Raw genomic sequence first — 14,463 nt, forward strand, 5'->3', positions numbered from 1 at the left:
CCACAATTGAAATATACAACTATGTCCTGGGGGGATTTGGGGAGAAAAAGAAAAAAAAGAAGATTGGTAACAGTTGTTAGCTCAGGTGTCAATCTTTGAAAAAAAAAAAAAACAGTTCCCTCACTTTTCCCACCCCCACCACTCCTGCCTCTTGCAACTACAAATCTGTTCTTTGTATGTATGAGCTTGGTTTTTTTGTTTGTTTATTTTTATATTCCACAGGTAAGAGAGATTATAAGGTATTTGTCTTTCTTTGACTTATTTCACTTAGCATAATGCCTTGAGGTCCACCCATGCCACAAATGGTAAGATTTTATTCTTTTTTTATAGCTGAATAATATTCCATTGTATGTATGTGTGTGTGTCACATTTTCTTTATCCATTCATCTATCAGTGGACACTTAGGTTGTTTCCATCTCTTGGTTTTTGTAAAAATTGCTGCAGTGAACATAGGGGTGCATATATCTTTTCAAATTAGTGTTTGTGTTTTCTTCAGATAAATACCCAGAAGTGGAATTACTGGATCATTTGGTAGTTCTATCTTTAATTTTTTGAGGAACCTCCTTACAGTTTTCCATAGTGGTTGCACTAATTCACATTCCCATCAACAGTGTACACGTGTTCCCTTTTCTCCACGTCCTCTCCAGCACTTACTTCTTTTCTTTTTCGTAATAGCCATTCTAACAGGTGTGAGGTGGTAGCTCATGTGGTTTTGATTTGCATTTCCCTGATGATTAATGGTGTTGAGCATTTTTTCATGTACCTGTTGGTCATGTGTATGTCTCCTTTGGAAAAATGTCTATTCAGATCTTCTAACCATTTTTTAATCAGATTGTTTGTTTTTGCTGTTGAGTTGTATGAGTTCTTTATATATTTTGGACATTAGCCCCTTATCAGATAGATGATTTGGAATTATTTTCTCTTATTTAGTAGGTTGCTTTTTCATTTTGCTGATGGTTTCCTTCGCTGTGCAGAAGCTTTTGTTTGATGTAGTCCCACTCATTTATTTTTGCTTTTGTTGCTTTTGGTATTAGATTGAAAAAAATCGTCACCAAGGTCTATGTCAAGTTGCTTACTGGTTATGTTTTCTTCTGGGAGTTTTATGGTTTCAGGTCTTATGTTCAAGTCTTTAATCTATTTTTGGGTTAATTTTTGTGTATAGGGTAAGATAGTGGTCCAGTTTCATTCTTTTGCACGTAGCTGTCCAGTTTTACACCATTTATTGAAGAGACTGTGCTTTCCTCTTTGTAAATTCTTGGCTCCTTTGTTGTAAATTAATCATATATGTGTAGGTGTTTTTCTGGGCTCTATATTCTGTTCCATTCATCTGTACATCTGTTTCTATGCCAGTACCATACTATTTTAATTACTATAGCTTTGTAATATAGTTTGAAATCAGGGAGCATGATGCCTCCAGCTTTGTTCTTCTTTCTCAAGGTTTCTTTGGCTATTTGGTGTCTTTTGTGGTTCCAGACAAATTTTAGGATTGTTCTATTTCTGTGAAAAATTCCATTGGAATTTTGATAGGAATTTCATTGAATATGTATATTGCTTTGAATAATATGGACATTTTAACAATATTAATTCTTCCAATCCAAGAGCATGGAATATCTTTCCATTTATTTATGTCTTTAATTTCTATCATTAACGTCTTATAGTTTTCAAGATACAGATCTTTCACTTCCTTGTTTAAATTTATTCCTAGGTATTTTACTCTTTTTGATACAATTGTAAATGGGATCGTTTTCTTAATTTCTCTTTCTGATAGTTATTAGTGTAAAAAAACATGATGAATTTTGGAATATTGATTTTGTATGCTGCACCTTTACTGAATTTGTTTATTCTAACAGTCTTTTGATGGAGTCTTTAGGGTTTTCTATATATAATATCATGTCATCTGCAAATAGTGATAGTTTTACTTCTTCCTTTCCAATTTGGATGCCTTTTATTTCTTTTTCTTGCCTAATTGCTCTGGCTAGGACTTACAGTAGTATGTTGAATTAAAGTGGTAAGAGTGTACATCCTTGTCTTGTTGCTGATCTTAGAGGAAAAGCTTTTAGCTTTTCACCATTGAGTATGCTGTTAGCTGTGGGCTTGTCATATATGGCTTTTATTATGTTGAGGTGCATTCCCTCTTTGCCCACTTTGTTAAGAGTTTTTATCATAAATGGATGTTGAATTCTGTCAAATTCTTTTTTTGTATCTATTGAGATGATCATATGAATTTTATCCATCATTTTGTTAATGTAGTGTATTACACTGACTGATTTGCAGATGTTGAACCATCCTTGCATCCCTGGGATAAATCCCACTTGATCATAGTGTATGATCCTCTTAATGTATTGTTGAATTCAGTTTGCTAATATTTTGTTGAGGATTTTTGCATCTATGTTCATCAGGGTTATTGTCCTGTAATTTTGTGTGTGTGTGTAGCATCCTTGTCTGGTGTTGGTATCAGGGTACAGCTGCCCTTGGAAAATGTGTTTGGAGGAGTTTCCCCTCTTCTGTTTTTTGGAAGAGTTTGAGAAGGATTGGTATTAGTTCCTCTTTGAATGTGGTAGAATTCACCAGTGGAGCTGTCTGGTCCTGGACTTTTGTTTCTTGAGGGGTTTTGATTATTGATTCAATCTCCATTCTAGTAATTGGTCTGTTCAGATTTTCTGTTTCATCATGATTGGTAGGTTGTATGCTTCTGGGAATTTATCCATTCTTTTTCCAAGTTCTCAAGGTGGAAGCTTAGATCCTCAATCTATTTCTGGCCCTTATTTCATTAATGATCTCTCTCTCCCCCTATTTCTCTTCCCCCTTCTTCTGGTTCTCCAGTTGCACATATGTTAGACCTTTGATATTGCCCCACAGGTCCTCTATGGTCTGTTCTTTTCTTCAGTCTCTTTCATGCAATAGTTAATTTTGGATAATTTTTCTTGGTATATCTTCAAGTTTATTAATCTTCTGCAGTATATAATCTGCTCCTAATCTCATTCAGTGTATTTTTAATGTCACATATTCTTATCTCTGAAGTTCCATTTGGGTATTTTTTTTTTTAAAGCTTGGCACCTGAGCTAGCAACTGCTGCCAATCTTTTTTTTTCTTTTGCTCCCAAAGCCCCCTAGTACATAGTTGTGTATTCTAGTTGTGAGCACTTCTGGTTGTGCTATGTGGGAGGCTGTCTCAACATGGCTTGATGAGCAGTGCCATGGCTGTGCCCAGGATCCAAACTGGCAAAACCCTGGGCCACTGAAGCATAGCACATGAACTTAACCACTCGACCATGGGCCTGACCTGGGTTTTCTTTTAATATCTTTCATTTATCTCATATATTCATATTTTCTTCTACCTTCTTAAAAATATGTGATATATTTTTATATATATAAGACAGCTTCTTAACAGTCTTGGCTGCTGATCTTATCAATGGTGTCATTTCTTGGTCTCTTTCTAGTGATTAATGTTTGTTGTTAGTGCCATCAAGTCATTTCCAATGCCTAGCATCCATGTGTATAGCAGAGCAGAACACTGCCTGATCTTTTTGCATTATCCTCTCACCTTCTGGTGCTATATTAGACAATGGTCTACTACTATTCCTAGGGTTTTCATGGCCAATATTTTTGGAAGTGGGTGGCCAGATCCTTCTTCCTAGTGTGTCTGAGTCTGGAAGCTTTGCTAAAACCTGTCCACCATGGGTGACCCTGCTGGTATTTGAAATACCAGTGGCATAGCTTTCAGCATCACAGCAACATGCAGCCATCATGTATGACAACCAACAGAGAGGTGGTCTCGGTCTCTGACTGGAAAACAAACTTGGGCCACAGGAGTGAGAGTGCCGAACCTTAACCACTAGACCAGCACCAGGCTCTTGTCTAGTGGTCTAGTGATTCTCCTTGTTATGGGTCCTAATTTCCTGCCCTTTTTGCATGCCTGGTAAATTTTGATTGGATGGTGGATATTGCAAATTTTACATTGTTGGATGCTGAATTTTGTTTTAGTACTTTAAATAGTGTTGGACTTCTTTCTGACACACAATTAAGTTACCAGAAATCACTTGGATCCCTTTAAGGCTTGTTTTTAAGATTTATTAGGGTGGGTACAGAGCAGCCTTTACTCTCTGACTAATTTAGCCGCACTAGTAAGGCAGGACCCTTCCCAGGACTCTGCCTGGTGCTCCAGAAGGTCTTTCCACTCTGGCTAGTAGGAACATGAACTATTCCCAGCTGTCTATGAGCTATGTAAAAGAATTTTTAGGCCTAATGCTTTCAGTGGTTCTTTTCCTGAATTTGGGTAGTTCTTTCCCATAAATGCACAGATCAGAACTCAAGTAAAAACATGAAGAATTCCCTCTGAAGATCTCTGGAGCTCTTTCTCTCTGAAGCTCTGTTCTTTCCAGTGTTCTTCCCTGTAAATTCTAGCTGCCCTGGCCTCCCTGAACACTAATCTGTCTTCTTAACTTGGTGAGACCACTAGGCTCTGTTTCCCTTTTCTCAGGATCATGCTACGCTACCTATTATGTAATGTTCAAAAAGTGGTGTTTCTCATGTTTCCTTTGCTTTTCTAGTTGTTTAATGGGAGGAGTCCCCATGCTTCCCTTATTGCCAGAGCAGAAGAGCCTGCACATTTAACAGCAAAATAATTCTGGATATACTAAATAGGTAAGGATAGAGGAGAGGAACCTTAAAAACTAGAAAAATGGTTGTGAATATGTACTGGCTCTTTAGCCAGGAAAGGACTTCTTGAGCATAAAAGCAATGCAAGATCCATTCATAATAAAAACTCTCAGAAAAATAGGAATAGAGGGAAATTTCCTCAACTTGATAAAGAGAATCTACAAAAACCTACAGTTAACATTACATTTAATGGTGAAAGATGACTGCTTTCCCACTAAGACTGGGAACAGGCAAGGTTACTACTCTTATTCAGCGCAGGGCTGCAAGTCCTAGGTAGTGTGGTAAGGCAAGTGAAGGAAGTAAAAGGCCTACAGATTAAAAAGGAAGAAATGAAACTGCCCCTATTTACAGATTACATGATTGCCTATGTAGAAAACCCCAAGGAATCTATTTAAAAAACTCCTTAGAACTAGTAAGTGAGTTCAGCAAGGTTGTAGGATACAAGATAAACATATAAAAATCAAGTGTATTTCTGTATACTAGCAGTGAATATGTTGACATCAAAATTAAGAATTTGACATCAAAATTAAAAATATGTAATCATTCAAAAAAAGGTATAAATTTAACAAAATGTGTACAGAACTTTTGTGCTGAAAACTATACAACACTGGTGAAAGAAATCAAAGATCTGAATAAATGGGGGGACATATTCATGGATTGGGAGACTCAACATAGTACAAATGTCACTTTTTCCCAAATTAATAAACAGCTTTAACACAATCCCTGTCGAAACCTCAGTAAGATTTTTTGTAGATACAGATAAGATTATTCTAAAATGTATATGGAAAGGCAGAGGAACTATAATAACTAAACATTTTTGAAAAAGAAAAAGTGGGAGGAATCAGTCTACCTGATTCCAAGACTTATTATATAGCTACAGTAATCAAGACAGTGTGGTATTGGTACAGGAATAGACACACAGATCAAAGGAACAGAACAGAGAACCCATAGATAGACCCACACAAATATGCACAACTGATTTTTGACAAAGATGCAAAAGCAATTCAACAGAGGAAAGATAGCCTTGTTAACGTAAGGTGCTGGAGCAATTGGATATCCATAGCAAAAAACTAAAATAAACCTCAGCCTAAATTCTACATGTTCTACAAAAATTAACTAAAAATAGATCACGGACATAAATGTAAATTGTAAAACTATAAACCTTTTGGGAAAAAAATAGAAAATCTTTAAGATCTCCAGTTAGGCAAAGAGTTCTTAGACTTGACATTAGAAGCACAATTCATAAAAGGAAAAATTGATAAATTGTACTTCATCAAAATTAAAAACTTTTGCTCTACAAAAGACCCTGTTAAGATGATGAAAAGAAAAGCTACACAGTGGGAGAAAATATTTTTAAATCACATATCCAACAAAGGACTTATATCTAAAATATATAGAGAACTCTTAAAACTCAACGGTAGAAAATAATTCAATTAGGAAATGGGCAAAAGATATAAACAGACATTTTACCAAGGAGGATATACAGATGGCAAATAAGTACGTGAAAAGATGTTCAATATCATTAGCCACTAAGGAAATGCAAATTAAAATCACCATGAGATACCACTACAGACCTATCAGAAAGGCTAAAATGAAACACAGTAACAACACTAAATGCTGGCGAGGATGTGGAGACACTAGATTCACTCCTACATTTTGGTGGGGATGTAAAATAGTCCACCCACTTTGGAAAACAGTTTGGCAGTTTCTTAAAAAACTAAACATGTCGGGGCTGACCCGGTGGCACAGTGGTTAAGTATGCATGTTCCACTTAAGCGGCCCGGGGTTCGCTGGTTTGGATCCTGGGTGCGGACATGGCACCGTTTGGCATGCCATGCTGTGTTAGGCGTCCCACATATAAAGTAGAGGAGGATGGGCACGGATGTTAGCTCGGGGGTAATCTTCCTCAAAAAAGAAAAGAAAAGAAAAACTAAACATGCCACTACTATACAAACTAGCAAGTGAACTTCTGGCATTTATCCCAAAGAAATGAGGACTGTGTTCACATAAAACTTGCACATGAATATTTATAGCAGCTTTATTTGTAGTAACCCCAAACTGCAGACAACCCAAACATCCTTCAACAGGTTGATGGTTAAACAAACTGTGGCACGTCAATACTGTGGTATACTACTCAGCAATAAAAAGGAACAGATTACTGATACATGTAACAACTTAGATGAATTTCCAGATAATTATGCTGAATTAAAAAAAGATAATCCCAAAAGGTTGCATACTGTGTGATTTTATTTATATAACATTCTTTTTTTTTTTGCCGAGGAAGATTTGTCCTGAACTAACCTCTGTGCCAACCTTCCTCTTTTTGCTTGAGGAAGATTTTCCCTGAGCTAACATCTGCGCCAGTTGTCCTCTATTTTGTATGTGGGTCACTGCCACAGCATGGCCACCAACAAGTGGTGTAGGTGCACACCCAGGAACTGAACCTGGGCTGCCAAAGTGGAGCATGCCAAATTTAATCACTAGGCATGGGGCTGGCCCCTATATAACATTCTTGAAATGGCAAAATTATAGAAATCAAGAACAGACTAGTTGCCAGAGGTTAAGGAGGAAATGGGGGCAGGAGGGAGTAGATGTGGCCATAAAAGGGCAACATAAGGGCTCCTGTAGTGGTAGAAATGTTCTGTACATTGACTCTATCAATGTTAATATCCTGGTTGTGATATTGTAGTATAGTTTTGCAAGATGTTGCCACTGGGAAAAACTGGGTAAAGGGTACATGGGATTTCTGTATTATTTTTTATAACTACATGTGAATCTATAATTATCTCAAAAGAAAAAGATTAATTTTTTTAAAAGCAGTGTAAGAAATTGAAAGGGAAAGGGTAGTGTAACTTGAATACATAAAACTTTTACCTTCTATAGATCAGAAAATACCACAAAGTTGAAAAGCCAACACTAAACCGGAAAAATATTTGTAACAAATATGACTGGAAAGAAGTTAATATCTTTAATATATAAAAAGTTCTATAACTAATTTAGAAAACACTGATATCCTCCTATATAAGCAGTGCACAGAATAAAAGAAAATGCGACTGGCTACAAAACATGAAAAAGTATTTGTCTCACTAGTAATCAAGGAAATGAAAATTGGAATTCCTTTTCTCCTCCAAATTGCTAATCTTCATTATATAACCTTGTTCCCAAATAAGGTAAAATCTTTATCACATTTATTTTCTGTCTACCTCTTAGGTGTTGTTGAAATTATGTGGAATTTTAACTACAAGTGTTATTAACTTTTAAAGATGTTAGCCTTTTCTGTTTTGAGTATTTCATAGCAATGGCATTAAATTTCTAATCACATTATCAATAATTATTTTACATTGATAATTCTGACTCACTGTTTACCATTTTTTTATATACAGTATTTTGTTTTTTTTAAATTTTTAAATTTTTTTAATTGCAGTAACATTGGATTATAACAATATATAACTTTCAGATATACAGTATCTTGTTTCTTAAATTTAAATTTTTGATTAATTTTTATTTGTCAGAATACTTCCTTAAGTACCCGCCCTGCCCCCATAGAGTGGTGTACTCTGTACTTGGATATCTACAAGATCATTTTTCACCTTTATATAAATAATTGTTTGGCTGGGTATAAAATTATATGATCATGCCATTTTCCCTTATAAATCTGAAAATATTGCTTCATATTCTACTTTCATTTGATCTTGAAAATGAGAAATCTTATCCTAGTCTCTTTTTCTCAGTGGACAGCCTGTTTTTAGTTAGTTAGCTAGTTTTCTGTCTAGAAATTTGTATTCTTTTTATACTTAAAACTTTGAATTTGTGCAGGTTCATTGGCATATGTCTGAGTGTATATGAAGGTGTGGATTTTTCATAGTATTTTTGCCTAGCATTTAAAGAGTCTTCCATCTGAAGACTCAAGTCTTTCTTCAGCTAAAGGATATTTTCTTTTTTAATTTCTTTAGTTATTGTTTCCATTTAACCTATGCTGCCCTCTCATTCTAGAATTCTAGTAATTCTGAGATTGGATATCCTGAATCAGTCTTCCATGCAGCTTATCTTTTTTCTCATAATTTCCGTTTCTTTGTCATTTTTATCTTTGTCCTAGGAGACTTCCTCAACTTGGATTTCTAATGTGCTGATTTGGTTTTCAGCCATGTCCATTTCATGTGCTGTTTTCTTCCTCTATTAAGTTTAAATGTTTTTTGTGATTATGACTTTCTAATAACGCTTTCTTATTTCCTCTTTCCTCCTTTTAAAAAAAATATATTGAAGCCTGGTTGGTTTTATCAATGCAAAATCCTTTTGGATGTTACTGGAAATATCAATTTGAAGTCGACTGACATTAACTCCTATTTTCCGCGTTGACTATTTTGTAGGGGCTAGTTACATAGTTTGCTTAGTTTGGTTCCCCTGTTTAAACTGCTGATTTCCTCGGAAGACCAGTGAGTTTTTGTTGCTTGCTCATATTTTTAATGAAGTTCTTGAGTAACCAGTAGTGTTGGTTGATATGGGCTACCGCACCACTTGTGAGAGTCATACGGTGTGATTTTCCTCAGCAGGCCGCCCCTCTTAACCAAAGCAGATAGCCGTGGAAGTCCAAAGGTAAACTTTGTTCTTGGTGTGGGGAGAAGGCAAGAACATGCCAGAAAATGGACTTCTCTTAAGCATTCAGTGGCTGGGAGCTAACTAGCAAGTAAGCTTCCCCAGCCCCTGCCCTTGACCAAGGACGCTGAGGGCCTTGGGTAGCTAAGCTCCTTTTTACCTAACATTCCGTCCACAGTAAGTTGAGCCTGGGAATTAAGACTGCATTGACAAGATTCTGAACATCCTGTTGTCAGTGATGGTGAGGATGTGATAAGATGGACAGTTTTTTATGTCACTGATAGAACTAAAAATTTTTACCATTCTTCTGGAAAGTAATTTGGCAGAGTATGAAAAAAAGCTTTTAAAATGTTGATACCCTTTGATCTAGTTTCCATATTTCTAGAAGTGTATCTTAAAGAAATAGGGAAGTGGACATGAATTTATATTTGGAGATCTTAATTGCTATGTTACTTATAATAAAGGAAAATTTGAAAGAATCTAAATGACTTACAGAAGAGGCATGGTATATAGCAGTTATGTAGCTGTATCGTGGGATATTTTGCAGCCAGCTTTAAAATGCCTAATGACGTGGAGAAATGCTCATGATACGGTGAATGACAAAAATCAGGGTATACCATTTTATACACAGTATGATCCTTTATTAAAAAAGAAAAAGACAAAAATATATGTTTATATATGATAAAAAGGTCAGAAGTAATACAACAAATCACTATTGGTGGTGGGATTCTAGGTGATTTGTGTTTTTAAAACTTGTCTGTATTTTTCAGATTTTCTACACTGATTCTTTGTGACTTTTATAATTACAAAAAAATAGTAAATGTAAAAATGTCTCTCCACACTCTACACTGCACCAAAAAAGACCCCTGCTTTTCAGAATTTGTAGGCAAAACGTGGTTTATGTTGGGGTTGAATTTGCCAATTATCATAATGTGCAAATGGATTTTGAATTCTCCAGCTTTCCACATTGTGTAGTGAGCACGGCTGCTGTTGCCAGCACTGGCATATGAGCTCCAGCATGGCCCATCTGCTGCTCAGGCTCAGCTTGGCTGACACAGATTTATTTCATTTCGTTCTTTAATTTGGCAACATATTCTCTATTCTCATTGTCATAGCTGGGATTCAGTACCAGTATTACTCATTTTGTTTACCATTTTGTTGTTTTCTTTTGTTCCATTTTGTGAAGACGAAGAAGCCAACAATGGGAGTTCTGTCTTGTGAAAATGCAGTGCTTGTCCTTTGGGATCTTGGGCATGTCTTGCTAAAGTGCTCTCTATTTCTGACACTTGCAAGCCATTTCAATTGTTTTGAGAAGTAGAAGGCTTCATGGTGTATTTTTCAAAGAGCTCAGCATTCCTTTCCTCCTCCACCCCTCCCTGCTAGGAAGATTTGGAAGTGGTTCCAAATAGAAATTATAAACATTAGCCTTGAGCTGTGCTCTCTCCATCTGGTGTTTGGTACTTTTTTTTTTTTTTTTACTGAAGGCTCATGTTGTTTGTTTAATCTTCATCACTACTGCAGTAGCTGAGGTGTGAGGCTTACACTCTGCCCCAAGCAGCCTGCACTTAAGAAGGGATTTTCATCTGAATTGGTTTGTATTTCAAAGAGCACTGGGATAGTCAGCCAGATGCCTAAGAATTTGCTCAAGTGAAACTTTAGAATTCTTAGAGTCGTCTTAAGAGATTTCTTGGATTTGTTGGGATAGGATGGCTACTGTCTCAGAAGCCTCTTTGAGCCTGACGCTTTATTTATTTTCAAGAGACATTCTTTTTAAGACTTTGTGCTACCTTTCTCTCTAGGTTACCCTGAAGAGACTTACCCAGTTTATGACCTTTCAGATTGCATCAAGCGTAGGCAAGAAACAATCCTGGTGGATTACCCTGACCCACAAGAGCCCTCTGCTGAAGAAATAGCTGAAAGGATGGGCGTGCTAGAAGAAGCAGCAGCAGACCATTTAGGGTGGGAAATGCCCACTGACCCCAGAGCCCAGGAAGAGAATTCTTTTACCTCATGTGACCCAAAGCCAGAAACATGTTCCTGCTGTTTTCCTGAAGAAGAGGATCCTGCTGTGTTGGCAGAGAATGCTGGATTCAGTGCAGACAGTTACAGCGAACAAGAGGAAGCCGCCAAAGAAGTATGGCCCCAAGACTTCAGAGATGAAGGGCTGGGCATCAGCGCTGATAAAGCATATACAGGTGGCACACTGAGGAAGCGGAACCCCCAGGGTTTAGAGTGAAAACAGCCAGTTTGATAAAGCATCCATTACTCTAGTCCTAAGGTGACCTTTCTCTCCTCTCTCAGATTTCATCCTTGGCCCTGTGCCTTGTACTTCATTCTCTATGTTTAAATATCATAGCCAGTCAGGCCACTACCGTGGATATCCTGTATGCATCCTGGTGCTCACACGCCTGTCACCTTGTAAAACATCATAGGGATTAGTATGAACACAAGACAGCCTCCCTCCTTCTCTTCCTGCCTTTCCTCCGTCAGAGTTGATCCACTGAGTAGTTTTGTTTGATCTATCGTAATTACAGATGGGACCACTCAGGGCAGAGGTCCGACTCTTCGTGCTAGGAGTCACAGATGGTTCACCTTTGAGCGAACATCAGCTTACACATGATGAGGACTTAAGGTTGCAAGAGGGAAGATTTCAGAGTCCAAGATGCCTTATTCTGTGGGCCTTGAGCAGGTTAGTGGTCCCCCAGGTTCAAGAAGAGGACATTTTGTTTGTGGGGATGATGGGGCCAGAGCAGGGTAAGACTCTGCTGTCTGAGCTGAAGCCCCTTTGCACAGTGAGGGCCTTTTTAGGAGCACTGATGCTGCCTCAGATAGTCGCTTTTCTCCAGAGTAGCAGAGACTCTCACTGACCTGAGAATAAGCCCAGAGGCCTGTTGGGGAACTGTTTTGCTCTGATATTGCCTGAATCTCTAGCTTCCTTTATCCCTGTTCTGCTTAACAGAACTGCCAAATCCAGAAGCACCTTTGTACCTATGGTCTTCAGTGGCCAGAGAAAGCTTTGGACGGAGACTTTAGTCTTTGCCCTGCAGAGCCAAGATTTGAGGCTGTTGAGGCTGCAGGAAAGCCTGCCCGAGGCTGATGGTCCTGCTCTGAGATGCTCAGAAGGCCAGAGGACCAGTGACAGGGACAGAAGCCTTGCACTTAAGGACAAGTCCTTGCCTAGAAGCTATTTCTGCATGTTGTGTTCTCTGGGAAATTTGTTCTCACAACCACATGAACTGAAACAGAAATGAGAAGGACTGAGGCTGTAGACAAAGTGCCAGCCCAACAGGGAAGTTACAGCGTGTCTGTTGCAGAGAACCACTATAGCAGTGCCCAGGGGAAGAGACCATTTGTTCTCTGTTTGGATATCTGGGTCCTTTGAGAGAGCTGGGGTCAGCAGGAGGTAGGTTAGGACTGGGAGGATTTTGACCAAACTAAAGGCTTAATCTCTAAGCTGCCATCTGTCATGTGTCTCCTTGAGACAGGATGGCACCCATGAATTCCATCCAGTAAGGACGAGTTCCCAGTTTACATGTACGACCTGAAAGTTTAAAGAGGACACATTCCCGAGGACATTCCCAGTCATGAAGTGGGGAGATTTGAAAATTAAGAGATTATGTAAAGGTAGATATGGCTTTTAGAATTCATTGTGCTGGCATGAGTAAGATGTCAGAAAATAGTTTGTCACACATAAGCATACAGACTGCTGGCAGAAGGTATGGGGTTATAGGAAGGTAATGTGTCAGCTACTCCTAGGCATTTCTGGTTAATGAACTACAGGGAAGTCATTGAAGGTGGAGTCTATACAAAGTATATTGCATCTGTCTCTGTGTGGAACATGTGATTCACTTGTAAAGAATGCAGTTGGAAATGTACTGAAAACAATCGAGATGTAATGTAATGCTAAAGGTAAAAAGTAATGTAGGTGCTCTTTACTGTTTTGAGAAATTGTTTTCTGCTGTTTCCCTTCATTCACCACGAAGGGTTGATTTATGAGGAGAGTCCTGGGTCCCTTGCTCAAACTTCTTTGTGCCCTTAGGATATGGTTCCCTTATTAGAGATACGTTTGTTTTCCTTCTAGCTTATTCATTCATCTGGTAGACACTGCTCAGAGCTAGTCAGTGGGAACAGAAGGCTCAATTCTTCCCTTTAATAACTTAAAACTTAGTTTAATGTGGAAGCCTTACCCAATTCATTTTTTTAGATGAACTATAAACTATAAAAGGGCTCAGGATTGTGAATTCTGCAGGCAAGGAAATGTTGGTCATGATTCTATCCCTGCCTATTGTAGCTGTAGAATGTCATTGGCTCCTTAGCCCTTCTGAGCCTTGGCTTTCTTGTCTCTAAAACAGAGGGGGTAAGAGTCCAGGTCTTACAGGGTGCTTATGAGAATTAAATGAAATCATCAGTGCCTATAAGACAGCACTCAGTGACTGGTGACTACTTTATTTGTACAAGGTGTTAGGCTCTCATTGAGAGATGGACCCAAAGCTACAGGAGCACAAAGAAACAGATCATTTTTGCCAAAGTATTTCCAAGAAACTTAGGGGGGGGAGGGGGGGGTGGGTCTTGAGCAAGTTAAGAACTTCTCTGGGTGGGCAATGAAGAGAAAGGATTCTTGGCAGAAAGACTGGTATTGGAGAAAGCAGTGGGGTATGAAAGTATATGGTTGTTCAGGTATTTTGATGAGGCTGGTATGTAATTACAAAACAAACTCTTTATTTTGAATGTTAACCTTTGGGGGAAACTGGCTTATGGAAGTAGTTCCTGCCAGAAGTACTAAGACCTCAGGATGGCTTTTGCTGCCCTAGTTCTTGGTTGGTTTATATAGCAGGACTATATTTATATTTCAGAAATTTTGACATACTTTTCAATCATCATTTCAGATTAGACAGTCCTTTGTGGACTTCACAGAATTATTTTATCCTTCAGGGATGACAGTTATGTGTTTATACAACCCAGGATGACCAAAATCATGGGACTGGTTTTTGTTGTCCTGTCTGCTGTCTCTTTCCGCATGGTCTTCATTTCTCAGAACTGGTCTGGGCTCTGAACTTGATCAGTCCCCTGGCATTGGGTCTGCATTGACTTTTGGGTGCTGTGGCAGAGCACAGAGTCATAGCTCTGGGGGCAGAGAGTTGGCCTAGGAAACACCTGCATCCCCTGGGACCATGCCTAGTAAATCAGGTATGTGATCCAGCCAGATCCCGTG

The 14,463-nt window shown here is 38.3% G+C and overlaps 1 protein-coding gene across 2 annotated transcripts in view; it reads left to right on the forward strand.

Annotated features, from left to right (window-relative positions):
- The window catches only part of RIC3 (RIC3 acetylcholine receptor chaperone), a 48,269-nt gene extending 34,593 nt beyond the window's left edge, over positions 1-13,676 (forward strand). The window contains exon 6 of one of the 2 annotated variants that reach the window (XM_046685407.1): positions 11,090-13,676. In XM_046685407.1, coding sequence (XP_046541363.1) covers positions 11,090-11,487 — 398 coding nt within the window. In that variant the 3' untranslated portion in view covers positions 11,488-13,676. Of the gene's footprint in view, positions 1-11,050 lie in introns of both variants that reach the window. The other variant, XM_046685406.1, reaches the window with a different exon arrangement.
- Positions 13,677-14,463: the final 787 nt, after the last annotated feature.

Source organism: Equus quagga, chromosome 14 (genome assembly GCF_021613505.1).
Source record: "Equus quagga isolate Etosha38 chromosome 14, UCLA_HA_Equagga_1.0, whole genome shotgun sequence".
NCBI lineage: Eukaryota > Metazoa > Chordata > Mammalia > Perissodactyla > Equidae > Equus > Equus quagga.